Genomic DNA, 19661 nt, shown 5'->3' on the forward strand with positions numbered 1-19661 from the left:
CCGCCCCCGTCCACTTATCTCCACACGCCACTGACTGCGTTTTTCCCTACCCCCATGTATTTACCCTGGGGTCACTGCAGTAACACACTGGAGTCCTTACCTCACGGTCACACAGGCGTCATTTACACAGACAGGTTCAGGTGATGCTCCACCACACATTGTCTTCTAGGTCAAATATCACCACTGGACTACGACGCCAGCTGACACAGTGATTCTCATAGGAGGTTTTAAATGAAGGTAGGAGAGAGTTCCTCATCTGCTTTAATCACATCTTTTTGTACTTTATAATTTTAAGTCAATCGTACATTTCTTCCTAGGATTCAGGATGACTTTCCTTCAATGTGTGTTGACTGTGATTGTGCCTCTGTGTCTGCTGAGCTGCTCGACCCCAGGTGAGTGTGGTGGAGTCAAAATGTATGTGTGTATATATATATATATATATATATATTTTTTTTTTTTTTTAATTTGATTTGATTTTGCACAGCTGAACCCACACTTCGGTGGGAAAATCGTTGAGCTGCTGCAAAAATCTAAGACAAACACAACTCACTAGTTAACCTGTCATTGACTAGTCCAAGCTCCACCTGTGAAAAAGAAACATTTCCACAGACGAAAATCGCAGCGTGATTTAACTCTGGGAGTTCTTCTTGAAAACGGGTGTAATTCCAACCACTGTACCCCCCAAATACTCCACTTGTAAGACAAAGTATTATCCTCAGTACTCAGAAACGCAACGTGACACATGCGTTTAATTTCCATAATGGCTAAAATGCTAAAACGCTTCAAGCCTCTTCTACGTCACCTATCGGGAAAATACGAGCATTGCAGGGAAAAGGCCGAATAATATAATGATAATAGGCGTTAATAACATAATTTGGACAAGTTTGGCGGGCCACATTAAAAAGCCAAACGGGCCGCATCCGGCCCCCGGGCCATAGTTTTGCCCATGCCTATGCTAGAGGGTAATAGAAATGAATTATTTTTATGCCAATTTGGAAATGTTTTCTACTTTGATATCAGAATGGTGTGAACCACCGTAAAGGTGTCGGTGTGCCGTCAGCGTCCGTCATTTGATTTAGAGTCGTGTTACAACCCTGTTACCTTTTTTAAAGCTGCGGTGGACAGATTTACAGTTCCTCTTCACAGCGCTGCATGTTAATGATTCACTCTCCATCGTCTGCTCCTGTCCTCAGCCCCTCAGCTCAGTCTGTGGGGGAAGGTGGCTGATCTAACCCCCAGGTGCAGCCACTGGAAGTTAAAGCCCCACGTCTTCGTCCCAGCGCTGCGGGAGTTCACGGTGTGTTTCAGTCTGAAGTTCGAGGTAAGCGGAGGCCAAGGGTTTGACCCACATTTACTTTGATACAAACATTTACAAACGGGCAAAAAAAAATGTTTTCATCCTCAACATCCAGCAGTTGCGTGAGTCTCCGTGGACCGCCTTCATGTACCGTCATCCTGATGCCCAGTACGTTGAGCTGGGCCTGGGGGGCAAGTCGGGCAATTTGGTGGTGTGGCTGTTTGGCACAGAGTGGACGACCTCGAAGGTTCAGCTCCAGCCGTCGAAGTGGCACTCGGTGTGTCTCTGCTGGTCGCCGGCTAAGGAAAGGCCAGCTCTGTACGTCGACGGGAACCCGATGAACTTGATGACAGGTTGGTTTGATTTTAGTCATGTTCTTATTTTTTCATTCCTTTTAATTAGAAGAACCAGGAAAAGAAACCAGACCATAATAACAGTGACCGACTTTCCAACATTCTGTGTTAGCCTCACATTTGGTCAAATTAGAGAGTTCAGTTTAGGAGGCCTGAACATCTGCTGCTCCGTCAGAACGCAGCAATTCAAATGCAATTAGCAGCAGAGAGTAAGTGAAGACCAACAAAGTTCACAGACTTTAATAAGAGTTTGCGACCTCTAGAGGCTGTGCTCTTGTACTGCTTGTACTTTTATTCTTAAATAAAAATAAATAAATAACAAATAAATGTCTTCAACACATCAACGTTACTCCAACATATTCGTAATAATAATTGCATTGTTCATCCATCCATCCATCCATCTTCAACCGCTTATCCGGGGCCGGGTTGCCGGGTCTCAAAGATCAAGGCTCTAGAACTTTTGCCAGAATCTATATATATGTCCAAAAACAATCAGGGGTGTCAAACATACGGCCCGTGGCCAAAACTGGTCCGCTAGGTTGTTCAATCTGGCCCGCTTCATTAATTTTGACTAACACTGTGTGTTCAAGATATTTTATGCACAATTATACTTCATTAAATATAAATAAGTAATAATGAATATCTCACATGCGTTTTGCAAAAAAAACAAATTTGTGACACTCTTCTTCCTGTCTCCATATACCGTAGCTCATCCGGAAGAGGCCTGTCCCACCTCACCCTCCTTCCCATGCAACAACCTGGCTCCCAATGGGACACTCACCCTCGGAGCTTCACATCTCCTAAATGCAGGAAATGTCCACATTATTACAGTGTCTTGTCTGTTGGGAAAAGTAGCTCTGTTCCGACTGTGGGACACAGAGCGAAGCATGGAGGAAGTGAGGTCCCTGTACTGTATTGAAGGGGATGTGTTAAAGTGGGAGGGGGACAACTGGGACACTGCGAATGGTGCCGAGCTCCCTGACTCCAGCCTGACCTGTGGTGAGATGAAAAATATATTTTATATTCAGAAGAAATAATAATAGTAAGAACATCTCAGAAGTCAAACTCTTATTTATAATATCCACCTTTTATTTATTAATATTTGGTCATTTTTCCATATTATTTTTTTGTGGCTTTTTCAGAAAATTACTACTACTAGTATTATTTGTTTGTTAATGGTAGAATTAACACACATTTTAAGCATATAAATTAAAATTAAAACTCAATTGTATTAATCAATTTAGCTGAAAAATAAATGATCTGCTGCTGCAAAAAAAATGACTAGATAATGCTTTAACTATCAACAAATTGAATTTAGCTCAAATTGTTTTTTTTTTCCAGTTTATTGCTTGTGTGTCATCTCCCATTTAATTAAAGCAGTTCCCGTTGTTAGATTTGGATTGGAATTCAATTTCACTTCCTTTGTTTTCTAAATGAGTTATAATTGAAAAAAAATAAATAGACATAATGACTTTCTCTGGTTGCTTTGCAGAATGGTCCTATTATGAAGTCAAAGTGTTCGTCCTCATCATGCGGTTCAATGGAAACAACACTGATATCGACGAGGCCCGGAACATTGTTTTAAACTGGGTGAGAAGAAAAGAACATTTACAACAATTTCAAAAAAAAATCTTAATTATAAAACTAATCAGAGCTTGTGCTACAGATTTTTTTTTCATATGAAATTAAATTGCAATAAACTGACATTTACTCTCTTAAACCATAAAGGCAAAGAGAGCAGCATTTACACGCTGATTACTCTATGCAAATATACATGGCTCCACCGCGGTGTGTTTTGAGGGATTTTTATCTCATGTAGACATTTAACTATGAGATAAAACGATAATAAAAATGAGCACAAATTAATTACGTAAAAGACATAGCAGTAAAACGCAGCCCCAGCAGCTGACGCTCTGCTGTTTGTTGTTCTCCGCAGCTCAGAGAGCGGCTTCCCAGCGGCTTCAGCATACAGACACTGTCCCTGTCACCAATCACCGGGTAGGAGACGCAGTGGGGTTACTGGTGTTTATTTTTTTTTGGTGGTAAAATGGAACCAGACAGAGTCTGATCTTCACACAGGTCCAGGACACAGGACGGTTTCACAGGAGAAGGGACACGAGGAGAGACGCTGGTGAGGAAGGTCTTTATTTTAACTCATATATGAGGTCACGTCATATTTCCAAGTGATGACTTAATTAAATTAATCAGGTTAATAATGAGGTAAGTCAGGTCACACATGCATTTCTATGACTTTCTACTGCAGCTGGGTGGAAAACTGTTGGGGCTGACTGTTTCCTTTTCCTGTTTTGTCCACTGGGTGGAGTTAGTTAGTGTGGTCACACTCACCTGTGTCTCTGTGATTAGTCTCATTGCTGTCACCTGGTGCCCTGGGCATTCACCTCTCTCCCTCACTCTGTTTTGGTCAGTGTTTTTTGCCGTGTTTGTACTTCATGCCTCGGATTTTATGATCTGGAACGGTCCAAGCCGTGTAGTTTATGCCTTGTTCCTGCGACCAAGTGAGTTCTTGTTGTTCTGTTGTCTTTGTTAATGAACCTGCTGCACCTGAGGAGAGTCTCCCTCGTGCTGCTTTTGGGTGCCGTCTGCTTCCTGTCATGTCTGCATCTATCAAAAACACTGCTTTGCAACTCTCCATATGTCAGTCTTTGCATGAATTTTATTTAAATTCACAAAGTTTTAGTAAAGGTAAAACTTCTGTTTCTCTTCAGGTCAGATGGATTCCCCCAAATGCAAACAGGTAATTAAAGTAAAACCTTGTATTTTTTTAAATTAGAAATACATTTAAATGTGTGTGTGTGTGTGTGTGTGTATATATAATATAATTTTTTTTACTGTACAGAATTGTTACTTATCTCAATTTGGTGAAAACCTTTACCAAATTTAAAATTTTTGCAGCTAAACTCATCTGAGATGATGTCTGTTATTTACATACTTTTTAACAAATCACAACAAAATTAAATTCACATTGACCTGTTTTTTTTTTAATTATTGACATTTTATGAAAATCTTTAGCTGCACTTGCCTGCTTTGTGACAATCATGAGTGAAAATGAATCTGGATATTATATATAATAAAAATATATATTATAATACAGTATCCCAGAATTAAACATCAGGGTCATTCATATTGCTATGAATATATTTTTCTTATTATTTGACAAAACATTAGAAAGAAAAAAAAATAGTAAGAGATGAAACAAAGAGAAAGATGAAACCCAAGAAGCATAATATTTACCTAAACCACTTTGACCTGTTTTTGAAGAAGTAAAATGAAAAGTAATGTGACCCAAAGAACACTGTCCCCACAATTCAACCTGGTGATTACTTGCATCCATTAGATCCAGAATGTCAAACATACGGCCTGCGGGTCAAGACTGCCCCGCTAGGGGGTTCAATCCGGCCCCCTTGATAGTTTTTGAAAATAAAAAAATGCAAATACACTTCATATTTGTGATTTATTTTTTGTCAAATTATATTTTATTAAATTTGGATATTTTCTAGTAAATTTGTTCTAATTTGCAGGAAAACAAGGGGGTAAAACATGGACTTATTGTTACTTATAGGCAAATATGTGATAATTGTACTGGTCCGGCCCACTTGACATCTAATCAGACTGTATGTGGCCCCTGAACCAAAATGATTTTGACACCTCGGCATTAGATGATCTTTCATTTAAAGTCAGACAGCTAGTCTCTCAGCGTGACCTCCAACTGTCAATTTCCTCCACAGTTACAACTGTCTGCTTCGACTGAAAGTTTCTCCTCCCCTGGATGTTGCCGATGTGCAAAATAAAATAGTCATGGAACTCAGCATACCCTACGATGACCCCGGCAGTCAGTGGCAGCTGCAGACTGATGAGGACAGCATACACACCACATCAGTTGGTAAGACAGAGGACGTTAGGGTTCGTCCTTCAAGCAAGGGACGAGGAGGGAATAAAACAACACAAAAACAATTCCCTTTCACAATCATTACAAATGTGTTTTTTTTTTTTTGTTTGTTTGTTTTTTTTTTTCTAGAACGCTTTGGTTAAGTTGTGCCCAGCAGCCCTCCAACCACAACAAAACCCACCACATCTTCTTCTACTGCTCCTTCTACCAGCACACCCAAAACTACTTCCACCAGCACCAAAACAAGCTCTGCAGGCGTCTCTGGTCGGTTCAATCATCTACAGCATACGTGTCAAACTCAAGGCCCGGGGGCCCAATGCGGCCCGCCAAGCCATTTTGTGTGGTCCGCGGGAGCTTAAGCATTCAGTAAAGTCCATGCAGCAGAGTTTATCAACCTATGAAATTAAGTTTTTACACAGCAATGAACAATATTTGTAGCTTGAATAAATAATAGTCAATTGCAGATACATGTATATGTCTGTTATGGAGGAGCTACATCTATATCAGACATCTATACCTATTCTGTTTGTATCAAAGTCTGAATGACTTTCATTTTAAAATATTGCAGGCTTATCATCAAATAAAAAAAGTAAATGGAATTTTTTTTTTTTTTTAAATAAAGTAAATTAGAAGTTTTTCACTGTGTCCCACTGCGGGCTGGTACCAAAGGACCTATGGACTGGTACTGGTCCGTGGACCAGGGGTTGGGGACCCCTGATCTATACAGTGTTCCATTTAAAACCGTCCCTTCAACAGGAACTGTATTGCCGATGTGGCCCCCGGTGAAAATGAGTTTGACACCCCTGCTCTACAGCTAAACTTTTATTTTTCTTTGTAATAATTACTTATGTGTAAGTCTCTTTTTGTGTGGATTTCCTCTGCAGAGCTGTACTTTGAGGTTAGACTGAACGTGTCTCTAACAGGAGACCACAATCCGGAGTATATTCTGGGCACTTGGGTAAGTCTGACACAGCTATTTGCAGCTATTTTTGGGTATGACTTAAATTCTCGCTGGAGTGGAAAAATTAATTTTTAAACAGTAGGTGAAAGGGAAAGTTCCATCTTCGAGCTACAGGATTAGGAACAGGAAGGAGAAGTATAAAATATTACCATTAAGTTATCATCGGGCAGTGTACAAGTCCTTTGTTGAGCAAGGCAGGATTAGAACCGGCAATCCTCCAGTAACAAAATATTAACTAATAAATATATATCAGTTATAGTTGGAAAAAACATCACTAAAAAGAATACTTGTCAACATAAAAATGAGTTTTCATCACACTTGAAAACGAATCAGTGATTTTGTCATTTTTCTAGCAAACTTCAGAGAAAACAAAACAAAACATGAGGAATAAATCACTGAGCCCAAACACAAGGACACAAGTATGTAATAGGTTCTAATGTAATGTTTCCTTCACAGCTCAGCGTCTGTTTACCCGATGAAATGACGGTACTCGATCTTCAGCTGCTCCCCAGCCCACAGAGGTAACGCAGCTGCAGAATGTCGACTGACTAAACTATCAACAATTGACATAAGAATAAAAATAAAACCATGAGACACTGGGCTGAACTCTGGACATTTGTCTTAGGTATCTCCCAATCCTCCAGTCTAAACTCCGTTACTCTGATGAGGTAAGTTTGACATGATTTGTTTAATCATGATCCGACAACAAATGTGAACTCATCCACAGCTCTGACGATAGTCGTGGTGAATTTGTTTGTGTGACCCAATATTATTTGTTACAAATATTTGTATTTCATCACTTAAAACACTTGTAAATGAACTTTTATAAATGTCAAGAATCGGTGGAAAATAAATTTAATAAATAATGGTCCTGACTCAGTTACTGATTCTGAAAGCTGCACTGATGTTTGAAAAACACGTTTCTGTTGAAGTGTTTTTCAATGTGTTCCTCTTTTTTTTTAGGTGTTCAGAGTGGGAAATTACAGGTAGGAAGAAGATGCAAACAAGTGAAGTATTCAATGGAAATAAACTGAATATAAACCCTAACCCCCAAAGTACTTTTACATATATACAGTATATAAATATATAAAACCAAATCTCCCAGAAATGCACTTAACAAATGGTTATTTTTCTTAATAACATAATCAAAATCACATATGTCATATTGTCAAATTTTAAAGCAGGGTTGTCAAACATACGGCCCGAGTGCCAAAACTGGCCTGCTAGGTAGCTTGATCCGGCCTATTTGATGAATTTTAGAAGGGAAAAAATGCACAAACACTTCATCTTCTTGATGTTTTGTCAAATTATATTACAATAAATATGAATATTTTCTAATATACTTCTACTTATCTGCCCGACAACAAGGGGGAGAAAAACTGAGTTATTGGTATTTATAGGTAATTATGTTATGATAGTATTGGTTCAGCCCACCCCTGCCTTTAAGGAACAGGTGTATGATTTAGTGACACCTAGTGGTAATATTTATCCTAAAAAAAAACAAACAAACAAATTTAAATTCTATCTTGGACAAAAAAATTATTGATTTTTCTCTGACACCCACACTACAGCTGTTGTTTGTGTGGATTAAGAGTGACTCTTGAAAGACATGTTCTCGTCTGTAGGGGGGGCTGTGTTTTCCAGGTTCGTGTCATGTCACAGTCTGACAGTCAGGAGATGGAGGAGCTGATGAGGTCCCTGCTCCTGTTGCCGTACAACAACGGCTCCATCAGTGTGGAGACACTGGATGTTCTCATAACACGCATATGTGGGTAAAAAAAAACTGTTTAGAAAAATAATAAGTCAATGTACTGTTGCAGCTGGACTATTTATTTATACTCATCTCCATCTTTATGACTCAGTAATAGTGAGTTGCAATGCAGAATCTCACCACACCAGAAAAGGCCTGTTTCTGTGGCCGGCTACATCAGGAGGACAAAAGGCTAGTCAGCGCTGTCCGAAAAACCCTCTCCATAACGGCACCAGACACTGGTGAGAGACGAAACAAACACACATGGTAACATCACTAATGGTCAGAAATGCATATTTGTACCTGAACTTTTACAATAATCTGGCTACTTGTGCAACAAGTGTCAATGAGGACGTGAGAAGAAAAATCCCTCAGTGACAGATGCATAAATCGTTGACCTGTCTCAGTGCTGATTACATCTGAGGCTGTACTGTATGTTGACTCACTGTGGTAGTTAACCATTGTTGGTCAACTGTGCAGTAAAAGCAATAATCCTTTACAGTACCTCTGTTAGTAAGATGTTCAGTAAACAAATGGATGATAATGTGGAAATGAATCCAGGATTCTATGAAAATTGCTCTTTGCCTCTAAGAAAGGTTCATTTTCACCCTCAGCTGTGGGCCATAAAAACAGCCACGTGCTGAGTCGGACATCAGTTACATGAAATACTTAAATAATTAAGCCTCTTTTCACTCTGTTTGTCTGACAGTAAACTGAGCCTGAGTACACACTGGATGGACCCCGACCTGGATGAGTGCACTCTAGTGGTGGAAACTATCCCCGATCTGGAACATATCGAAGTCATACCTGGTTTGTTTATTCTCTTCTGTCTCCGAATGTTAAATTATAGTCACGGAAATTTAATCAAAGTGTAAATATATCTGTATATACTTTCTTTTTTTAAACATTTTTCAAACAAAGTCTCTTCAAGGTGATGGTGAACATGTTCCTAAATTAAAATACCTCTAATCTAATCTACACTGATCTAGTCTAATCAAACAAAAAGTAATGTAATCTAATCTATCTAATTTAACCTAACCCAATCCAATCTAATCTATTCTAATCTAATTTAACCTAACCCAATCCAATCTAATCTAATTTAACCTAATTTAACCTAATCTAATCAAATCTAATCTCATCTCATCTAATCTCATTTAACCTAACCTAACCCAATCAAATCTACTCTAATCTAATTTAATCTAACCCAATCTAATCTAATTTAATCTAATATAATTTGACCTAATCTACTCTAATCTAATCAAATTTAATTTAATCTAATCTCACTCAACCTAACCCTAACCTAACCCAATCTAATCTAATCTAATCTAACCTTATCTAATCTAATTTCACTCAACCTACTCTAATCTAACCTAACCCAATCAAATTTAATCTATCTAATTTAACCTAACCTAATCCAAATTAGATTTAATTTAACCTAATTTAACCTAATCTACTCTAATCTAATCTCACTTAACCTAACCTAACCCAATCCAATCTAATCTAATCTACTATTATTTAACCTAATCTAATCTAATCTAATCTAATCTAATCTAATCTAATCTCACTCAACCTAACCAAACCTTGCCTAATTTAACCCAATCTAATCTAATCCCACTCAACCTAAGATAACCTAACCTAATTTAACCCAATCTAATCTAATCTAGTCTAATCTAATCTAATCTTAATTTCAATTTGAGAGTGTGTTAGTGCATTTTTATTCTACTTTGTTCCTCGCAATGTTTTGATACGGTATGGAGTAAAATAATAATAATAAAAAAACATGTTTCAAGACCATATGCTAAAGCGTTGTTTCTAACTCTGTTTTTGCAGACAACGCTCTGGACGTGGTGGAGATGATAACAGATTTACTGAGGAACCTCTCTGCCATCGACTACGATGATCTTTTCACGGTCCTCAACAAGCTGAAAGATGTTGTTAACATAGGGGTCATTACACCAAGCCTGGGCCAAGCTATAATTGACATCATATCTGTCCTACTGGAGACTCAGAGCAACCTTCTGCCTTTTACCAACAAGTGAGGAAATTGACTTTAAAAAATAAAACCATAGAAGTAGTAATTGTTTTCTTCTTTCTTCTTTAACGTTGTAATTCCATTTCTACAGGATTCTGAACATCACAGAAACGATTGGAGACAAGTTGGTGGGATATAACGGTTCCTCCACTCTGGTTGCTCCAGGCATTGCCATTGCAGTGCTGGATGTAGTTCCTCCGCTGTTTAGCACGCTGACGTTTGGAGTGTCGTCCGATCTCACCGGCTTGAGGCCTGAGGTATTAAAATGAACTGTAGCTGATAGTCAGTGAGTTTGACCCTCAAACAGTCTAACGTTTTCCTTTTTTTTTCAGATTTTTATCAACGTGTTCCCCACGAGTGACACGGTGGCTTTCATCTCCCTGCCGTCGGTCCTACAGCAAAGATTTCCGACAAACAGCGTGGACCAGAGCTCCCCAAGAGTTCAGTTTCAGTTTTACGGCATACCCATGCTCTTTAAGGTACTACATGAATCTGCTCTTAATGAAATATTGCTGTGCCTAGAACAGACATGGGCAAACTATGGCCCGAGGACCGGATGTGGCCCATTTGGCTCTTTAATGCGGCCCACCCAACTTGTCCAAATTATGTTATTCATTTATTTTATCATTATATGTCTGCATTTTCTGTGTAATGCCTGCATTTTCACAATAGATGGTTTAGAAAAAGGCTAAAAGCCCTTTAGCATTTTAGCCTTAATGCAAGACTTTTACATGTCATTTATCTTAGTTCACACGAACACTCCATCTATCTGCAACTGACCCGGTCCCGCTGTCAAATTTTAGGGCCCATAGGGGCCTGCGAGCCGACAAAGATTGCCCACACATGGCCTAGAACAAGGGTGGGCAAAATTTTTGACTCGTGCCACAATGGGTCCTAAAATTTGACGAGGGGCAGATCGATGAAGCGTTTGTATGAACTAAAACAAATGACATTAAAGTCAGTCAGTAAAGGCAAAAATGCTAAAATGCTTTCAGCCTTGTCCCCGCCATCTAATGGGGAAATACAGGCATTGCAGGGGATAATAATTTGGAAAAGTTTGGTGGGCCGGATTAAATAGTCAAATGGGCCGCATCCGGCCCTCGGGCCGTAGTTTGCCCGTGCCTGGCCTACATTACAACCGTATTTAGGGCCAGTCTTTGTCAGCAGACAGTACAGCCTGTTGAACATGAAACGACTGTAGACTCCTACACAGACCAGACACCTGACCCGAAGGGATAGTCTCGAGCAGGGGTGTCAAACATACAGCTTGCGGGCCAAAACCGGCCCACTTGGCATTTCAATTCGGCCTGCTTGGTGAATTTCGAAAATAAAGAAATACTGTACACAAACCCTTCACTTTCGGTCCGGCACATTTCCGTGCTGTTAAATGTATAATATTATGTATATATTATGTATTTTATCTTCTTCTAATGGGCTTATTTCAACATGAATCACCACACTAAACACGTCTTCTCCAACCATTCAGAGCAGCCACCGGAGTCAGATCCTCAACACGTTTGTGGTGTCGGCCAGTGTGACCAACGCCAGCTCTCCCATCAAAGACCTGGACGAGGACGTCGAAATCAGGCTCCACCATCTCACGCCTCACACAGTAGGAGCAGCTGTTCTAACAGTCACTGAAGAACACATACTAATAACTCTGTTCAACTTTTGTCATTAGTAATGCTCTTTGTTTATCCCTCCATAAAGCTTCACAAGGACGTGCAGTGTGTGTACTGGAACTTTAATAAAAACGGTAGGTTTTAAACATGTCTTTACTCTTCATCGATTTTTAACGAAACAACGTTAATGCTGTATTTCTCCGCTCGGGCCCAGATGGACAAGGAGGATGGGACAACCACGGCTGCAGGACACACAAGAGCAGCTCCAGCTACACAACGTGTCTGTGTGATCATCTCACACACTTCGGCGTTCTACTGGTACGAACTGTTGTTTGGCTTTTTTTCCCTCACAAACTGCTGATTTTAGTGCTAGAACGTCATGGAAAATCTGAAAAATTGTACTTCAGGAAGTTGACCAGCAGGTGGTGGTGCAAGCACAACAAAAGGAAATTGCCTTGATTAAATCGGATTTGGTTTTTAAAGGTTCCATAGTTGCTGTGCAAAAATAGTTTTATTGTCACTGCTATTATTATGACATTTGATGCAAAATAATAAAAATAAATAATAAATGTTTTATAGGACGTCTCCAGGACTCAGTTGGATCCAGTTCATGAGCAGATCCTCACCATCATCACCTACGCAGGCTGTGGAGTCTCCTCCCTGTTTTTGGGAGTTACTGTCCTCACCTACACAGTTTTCGAGTAAGTTCACAGCCTTTCTGTTGGTTTATATGTTATTTGCAGTGTAAATTTGTTTTGTAGACGCCTTAGATAAAAATGTAATCTCCTTATTTATCCATATTTTTCTGTTTCAACTTTCCACTTTTCCCTATGTCCTTGTCTCAGCAAGCTTCGTCGAGACTATCCCTCTCAGATCCTCATCAACCTGTGCCTGGCTCTGCTGGGTCTAAACCTCCTGTTCCTGGTCAACTCCTGGTTGTCCTCCTGGGGTCTCCACGCCCTCTGTGTCGCTGCAGCTTTCGCGCTCCACTACTTCCTCCTCGCTTCATTTACCTGGATGGGATTAGAAGCCGTGAACATGTACTTCGCCCTTGTCAAAGTCTTCAACGTCTATGTGCCTTCCTACATCCTCAAGTTCTGTGCTCTGGGATGGGGTGAGTCAGGTGTCAGAGGGGGATCATGAAGAAGAAGAAGAAGTCAGGTGGCTGTGATAAGTTTTAGTTGTGAGACTGTGTCACTTTCTTCCTGCAGGGCTTCCTCTGATGATCTGCATCCTAGTGCTCTGCGTCAACACAGACGCCTACGGCGGTAACCTGTACACGGGTGCTAAGGCCTGGTCGAACATACTGGACAACTCCGTTGACTTGTGAGTGTCAGCTTTGTCTTCTAACAAAACATCTATGAAACCTAAAAATGAAGGCAGAAACTAGACATGTGCTTCATAGAAGTTTCTTTATTTTCATTTTATAAGTAACTACACACAGTCCTTACAATCTCTGCAATAACTAACTACCAAAAAAGAATCCTGACAGACACTTTATATATATATATGCAGTATATGTTACACCAGGGGTCTCCAACCTTTTGTTCTTCAAGAGCTACTTTTACAAAATAAAAATGGCTAAGAGCTACTTTATTTTCAAAGCTCAATTCGAAAAAAAATCACCAAAGTATTACTATTATTAATATTAATGTTGTTGTTTGGCAGCGTGGCAGTCCACAAAAAACATCCATGTATTTAATGCCCAGTGTTGTTTATCCATTTTTGACCAGGTTTAATAGTGGTCTCTTTTGCATTTTTAAAATGTTGACTAAATAAGCTGTTTTTATTTATCATTCATTTTCTGCAGAATGTCGCCGTCTACTGGCCACATATAACAAAACCTACTGTAATTGTTTTGTAATTGACATGACATAAACGCTGCATTGACGCTGTGTGGTAGCAAATTAGCTTTAGTTTTATTTACACGGATATTAAACAGTAGCGAAATATACAATAACGAAACATGTCTATTATATTCATGTTCCACAAGGGTAGGGTAGCGGAGTAACACATTTTATGATAGGATTTTATCAAAAAATGCGGTGGGTTGTTCGCTTTTAGCTCCGGCAAGTTCCGGCCAAAAGTTTGTCTGTACGTCAGGCCATTTAATGGGGCAATGTTTAATATCCGTGTAACTAAAGCTAAAGCTAAGTTTGCTACCATACAGCATCAATGCAGCGTTTATGTCATGACGATTGCCAAACACTTGTGCAATGCAGTCGGTTATGCTACATGTGACCAGTAGACGGCGACATTCTGCAGAAAATGAATGAAAAATAAAAACAGCTTATTTAGTCAACGTTTTAAAAATGCAAAAGAGACCACTATTAAACCTGCGTTTTCGACTAATTCTCTTACCACTAGATCAGGGACCACTACATTAACTCATTATAGAATTATCAAAACAATTTATTGAGTAAAATGTTACACTTTTTGAGTATTTTTTATACTTTCTTTTACGCTCAAATGACAAGTGTATATTTTGATTGGATAAAAATTCAAGCAAACATTTTGAATGACCAATTAGGTTTATAAATGTTTTAGATTCATTAGCCTTTCGCGAGCTACTCGTAGCTGGCAAGTGACACGTTGGAGACCCCTGTGTTACACATATTATGCTATTATGCAGTTTTTAGTTACTACCATAAAAAATAGTAGAAATGCAACATTTTGCAACATGCAAAAAAAGAACGTTAGATGCTAAATGATTTCAACAATCATTTCCATCCTTGTTTTTTTCAGCTGCTGGATCCAGGATGACGTGGCCTTTTATGTGTCTGTTGTTAGCTACGCTGTACTCATCTTCCTCTTCAACATTGTGGTAAAAATAGATATATTTTTCATAGATAAGATAAGATCACTGTATTATGTCAAAATTATAATCTATCTATCTGTCCGTCCATCTGTCTCACCTCACACATTCCTTCAAACGTCACTGTTGTCGTTTCTGACACTCTTTGTACATTTCCCTGCAGGTTTTTGTGGTGGTTCTGATCCAGATCCGTCACATGCGAGCCAACAGTCCTGCAGGAACTCGCAGTGGACTGATACAGGACCTGAAGGGCGTGGCCAGTCTTACCCTGTTGCTCGGACTCACCTGGACTGTTGGGTTCTTCACCTGGGGTCCAGCCAGAGTGGTTCTACTGTACGGGTTCGCTGCACTCAACACCCTCCAAGGTAAAATCCTCCTCGATTGTCCTACCTAAAGTCCAGATCAGTGGTGTTGAAAATGAACAGTCTTTAAATTCTAAAATATCCAATAATTTTAAACAAATACAGTATAACCAAGTTTGCTTTTGAGCATTTTTTTATTTATTGATAATACAATTACAAATTACAAGCACAAATACAGAGATACTGAAAATTAACCTTCCTTGCTAGACTTTTCTGCTGTAACTCCACGACCCCTTAGTGGCAGGGCCCGTAGTGTAAAGAGTTAATTAGGAGAATTACTCTAAGACAGGGGTGTCAAACATACAGCCCGTGGCCCAAAACCGGCCCTCTAGGCAGTTCAATCTGGAATCAAGAATGATTTTAGTTTTTTGTGGTGATTACTGTAATGATCACTTCTCCACAACTGGCAGCTTCTCGTGAAGTGAAAGCATCACAGGGCACAACAGGGCACAACAGGGCACAACAGGGCACAGTGTCCACATTTGTATGGAGCCCATTGTGAGCGTTCCATTGTGTTAGTTTGTTGAGTAACCGTTCAGAGAACATTTGCTGCCACATACATAAGTCTGAAGAAAATAATCAAAGCAGGCTAAACGATGCAACCGTTTCACACCTGCCTGTTCCTGGGTCCACCACTCTTATGGTACTTTCATGTATTATCTCAGTCTGACGTAAAAAAGCCCTCGGCTGATTGGCCCCTGCTGAGCACAGTCTTTTTCAGGGACAAATAACCCGAGACGTTCAGAGAAAAACTGTGTCATCCACCGGAGCTTTAGCGACTCTGACGTCTCTTCTCTTTGTGTTTCAGGACTTTTCATCTTCCTCTTTCACTGTCTGATGAAGGAGAACGTCAGGAAACAGTGGAGGATTCATCTCTGCCTCGGCCGCTTCAGACTGGACGAGTACACTGGTAAAAAAAATACACACTCTATTAGGGGAATATAGAAATATCCATTGTATGATACAAATGTAAAGCGTTATCATTTATGCTAACTTTTAGCTTAACCTTTAGCTATAGCCTGATTTGCTAAAGTTTAATTTTTATCATAAGATGTTTCTGGTGAAATCTTGAATTGTTCTTTGGCATGTTTCACTTGCCAAGGCTAACTTTGAGCTAATAGTTTACTATCTTTTGGGATATTTAAATGAGTTTTAATGTAATTTTAGCTATGCTGCTAAATAATTTTTTGAGCTAATCCTGAGTTATACCATTCACTTGCTTAAAAGTTTTTATATTGCCCCTAGCATTGGACTATTTTTTACTATTTCCTAAATTTTCTTAGATGTATTTACTGTACTACGTATATATAGTTTGAAGATTACTCTAAACCCCATAGCTTTACTTTTCTCCTACTTGAAAAAACTGCACATTTAACTTTATTATATTATTATAACTATATACATATTATATATAATATATAAAAATAGTATTAAACATGAGATATATAATACTATTTTTAAAAACTCAATGTTTTAGTTGTACCTTGTACCTGTAACTCTGATTAAAAATTGTTTTTTAGAAAGAAACTCTGATTAAAAATTGTTATTGTTTTTTTTTTTTTTGGTTTTGTTTAGTACATCCTGTTTATAATCTGTTGTCTTCCTGCAGAGTGGAGTAACTCAGCCTCGGCTGGAGCCGCTGCCAAGCCCAAATTAAATCCTCCAGGAAAGTCGCTGCCATCGGTCCACTCTGTGAAGTCCAACTCCACAGAAAGCACATCTGCGTCCTCTGACTCCAGCCAGAGAGGGACTTCCTGCAAGAGACCAAACCTAGGTGAGTAGTGCAGTAGTTGTTGAAGAAGAAAAATTCAAGCATATGGGGAAAAACTGGAGTTTTTGAAAAAATTAGATTTTTAAGGAAGTAACGCTAATCCACAGACAAAAACCAAGGTTGTGATTTCTCTGGATGTGATCATTAGTTTGGCAGAAAACTCCTTCCTTCCTTATCCATTAAGATAGTTTTATAATGGATAAGAAAGATACAATCAGCACTGCAATTCGTGGGTTTAATTCAACTTGATGAGATTCAGTTTCTTTCTGGTGAAATGATCCCAGATTGGCTCAGATCGCAGTCCCTCAGCGACAGGAGCCTCGCAGTGAATGTCACCGCATATATTAATGGCACTGCACTAATGTTGAAAAATGACACGAGTGCCGTCGCAATTAATCCAATTTGAACAAAAACTCCAGTAACGTTAAAACGTTATGTTCCCTCACATGTGTAAAGGAATGACGACACCTCTACCTGTACACACTACTAAAAGAGAAATTTTGTTTTGTTTTACCTTCCAGGCCTTCTCGTCAATTCCCTGGTCCTTCCTCGAGCTCAGAGGAACCCCACAGACACCGGAGGTCCGCCTTCACACAGGGACATGTATCCAACATCTGGCTGGAGCAGGCACTTGCTGGACCAGTAGGGACAAAGATTGAATGCACAACACACATGGACACACAGGTATGTTCGAACGTAGACACACAAATCAGTCTTTAAGTTCTTGTACAGAGATACGTGATCCTGGCAGCGCGAAGATGAATTTAACTTAAGCTTTGCTGCGTTTTCTCCTTCTTTAGATAATTCTTCACTACATTTGTTTTGTTTAAGCCAAATATTGTAAAAGAGCCTATAATTATGAAGACATGAGGGGCTGCATCACTTCCATGGCGGAGTCAGTTGCCAAGCAACTGGTGAAAGGAGCCATGGTGACAATGGAGCGAGAGTCTGTACATAAAAGAAAAAAATTAAATTTGAAATTTACGACGACTGAAGTCTAACCGCGTTGATCCCTCTGTCACCAAATGTCTGTCATTTTAAAATGGTAACGATTTTCTGCCATTACATGATACGTGATTATGATTCTAAGTTTGTTTGGTTTGTAATGTCTAATGTAACCGTCTTCATACAATAAGTCAAGCTTGTAAGTTTTGGTCCATCTGTTCTAGATTTAATTTTAATAAATTATTAAGATTATTATTTCGATCTGTGTTTTTGTTTTTTTTACATTAGGCAACACCCAAATGAACTAATCTGCCTGCCTCACAGTGATTCACGCACACGAAACCAAAGAGTGACGTTAAGGTTTAATAAAATAACATACGTCCAACCGCGGACACCACTGTATGGCCTAATGTATTTTTCACATACGAACAAACAGAAAATAAGACCAGGGCTATGTGTAATCCTAAACTTAGAAGTATCATTAAAGGTAATCGGTTACCGTAACGTCAACAAGAATGTGAACTTAACAAATGGATGCGTCTCCCTGAACAGGACCTGATTAAGCGCGAAAACAATCCACCAGTTTCTTTGAAGTCCATGGACCAGCATTCGTCCTGAGGAAATGTTGCTTGACCTGATCTTTGGCTGTTTGGTAAGCGACGGCTTCCACCTGCAAAGGTTCAAGTTTAACATCGCGACGCGAGTACGGCGCTAGCCTGTGGCTCTAAGCTAATGCTGATTGCTGTGTGTTTCAGACGGTTGCTGTGTGTTTCAGAAACTCACCTTGACGCTGTGGTAGGTGGGAAGTTTCAGGAGATAGTCATGTCCACCTAACTTTGCAGCCGTGAGGAAATACTGGTAAAGGGCTCTCTTACAGAGTCTGCTGGAGAACCCAGGTCCACTCACAGTAGGAGAGCTGCAAAAAAAAAACAAAACACTTTTTTTAATGAATGGGAAGTCTGTTATTTCAGAGCTGAAAACAAATGCAGAATAAAAACTCAACACATCAGTTAGTGTTGCCAATGTTTCTCTCCCTTTTCCCCTATCCCTTTAACAGCGAGACAGCTCTCCAGGAACACGCAGCGACACTGCGAGAGTCAAAACTAGCTCTCAAAATCTATTTTCGGTTATTATCACTATTCAAACACAACTCAGCTTCCAGTGAGAAGCCCGTCTGTGTCAGACTGGAACGACTTGACTTCTGCGGTTGTCTGCAGCTCCAAAGCCGAGACATGGCATGGAGCCCTGCACCTCACAGAGGCTGCAACACAAGCAAACCACATCAGAGTTTCCTCCACTGCAGCCCCGGAAACAGATGAAGGACTGATAAAATAAGGTACGTTACAGCCAGATTTAAACGCTTTCCCAAATAACACGGAGCATCACGCCGCTTGTGTTTTTGTTAGATAAAAGTGTAAACATATCCAATGGATGAATTTTTAGAAATGTATATTAGCTTACCCATCAACAAGGAGGCCGGTGCTACAGTCCAGGACTTCAATATCCTTGTCTCCAAGACACCAGTTGATGCTGAAGTTGTCCATCTGGGACCAAGAAGAAACAGGGCCGACATAGTCGCCGCAGAGGAAGGTGATGTTCTGTTTCTTGTAGGGTGGCGGCAGAAAGTTCTCCAATCCATCACCCAGTCGCTTATTGGTCCAATTAGACTCTTTGTCTTTGGGGAGTTGCTGACACCCTAAACCAACACAACAGAAAACTTATAACTAACAGGAACTGCTTAGGAAACTAAATTGCAGCAAACTATATTGACTAAAGTGTTAGTTTCATTTGGAAAATGGTTGAAACAGTGTAAAAATATTTGTTTCTGAATTTTATGATAATAAAT

The 19661-nt window shown here is 39.6% G+C and overlaps 2 protein-coding genes across 3 annotated transcripts; one reads left to right on the forward strand and one right to left on the reverse strand.

The window, feature by feature from the left end:
• Positions 1-3789: 3789 nt before the first annotated feature.
• Positions 3790-17539, forward strand: adgrg4b (adhesion G protein-coupled receptor G4b). Its single transcript, XM_025065988.1, has 25 exons — positions 3790-4166; positions 4377-4405; positions 5397-5551; positions 5687-5821; positions 6442-6515; positions 6975-7039; positions 7144-7186; positions 7482-7504; positions 8144-8286; positions 8381-8510; positions 8978-9078; positions 10099-10303; positions 10392-10557; positions 10633-10779; positions 11787-11912; positions 12011-12056; positions 12137-12240; positions 12502-12623; positions 12768-13036; positions 13134-13248; positions 14668-14746; positions 14901-15102; positions 15908-16009; positions 16709-16873; positions 17392-17539. The coding sequence occupies exons 6-25, from the start codon at positions 6999-7001 to the stop codon at positions 17514-17516; spliced, it is 2454 nt and encodes an 817-aa protein (XP_024921756.1). The 5' UTR covers positions 3790-4166; positions 4377-4405; positions 5397-5551; positions 5687-5821; positions 6442-6515; positions 6975-6998; the 3' UTR covers positions 17517-17539.
• Positions 15220-19661, reverse strand: LOC103394874 (adenosine deaminase domain-containing protein 1-like). Of its 2 annotated transcripts, XR_003053001.1 has the most exons (5): positions 19277-19661; positions 18599-18731; positions 17385-17504; positions 16678-16853; positions 15220-16006 (listed from the first exon to the last, which is right to left on the reverse strand). XR_003053001.1 is itself a non-coding variant. In XM_025065990.1 (3 exons), exons 1-3 carry the CDS (start codon positions 19357-19359, stop codon positions 18375-18377), a joined length of 327 nt encoding a protein of 108 aa, XP_024921758.1. In that variant the 5' UTR covers positions 19360-19637; the 3' UTR covers positions 18105-18374. The 2 variants fall into 2 exon arrangements, 1 of the variants encoding a protein (XP_024921758.1); XM_025065990.1 differs by lacking the exons at positions 15220-16006; positions 16678-16853; positions 17385-17504 and adding an exon at positions 18105-18485 and having other exon boundaries at positions 19277-19637.

The sequence above is a fragment of the Cynoglossus semilaevis genome, chromosome 19 (assembly GCF_000523025.1).
Source record: "Cynoglossus semilaevis isolate Cse_v1.0 chromosome 19, Cse_v1.0, whole genome shotgun sequence".
In the NCBI taxonomy this organism is placed as follows: domain Eukaryota; kingdom Metazoa; phylum Chordata; class Actinopteri; order Pleuronectiformes; family Cynoglossidae; genus Cynoglossus; species Cynoglossus semilaevis.

Excerpts from the sequence above, each read along its gene's own strand:
- adgrg4b (XM_025065988.1), top strand. The coding sequence starts at position 6,999 with ATGACGGTACTCGATCTTCAGCTGCTCCCCAGCCCACAGAG. Across the intron at positions 10,780-11,786 it reads GCATACCCATGCTCTTTAAG|AGCAGCCACCGGAGTCAGAT; the intron begins GTACTACATGAA and ends CCAACCATTCAG. Across the intron at positions 12,624-12,767 it reads CTCACCTACACAGTTTTCGA|CAAGCTTCGTCGAGACTATC; the intron begins GTAAGTTCACAG and ends TCCTTGTCTCAG.
- LOC103394874 (XM_025065990.1), bottom strand. The coding sequence starts at position 19,359 with ATGGACAACTTCAGCATCAACTGGTGTCTTGGAGACAAGGATATTGAA. Across the intron at positions 18,732-19,276 it reads ACCGGCCTCCTTGTTGATGG|CTCTCCTACTGTGAGTGGAC; the intron begins GTAAGCTAATAT and ends TTTTTTTTGCAG. Across the intron at positions 18,486-18,598 it reads CCACCTACCACAGCGTCAAG|GTGGAAGCCGTCGCTTACCA; the intron begins GTGAGTTTCTGA and ends GAACCTTTGCAG.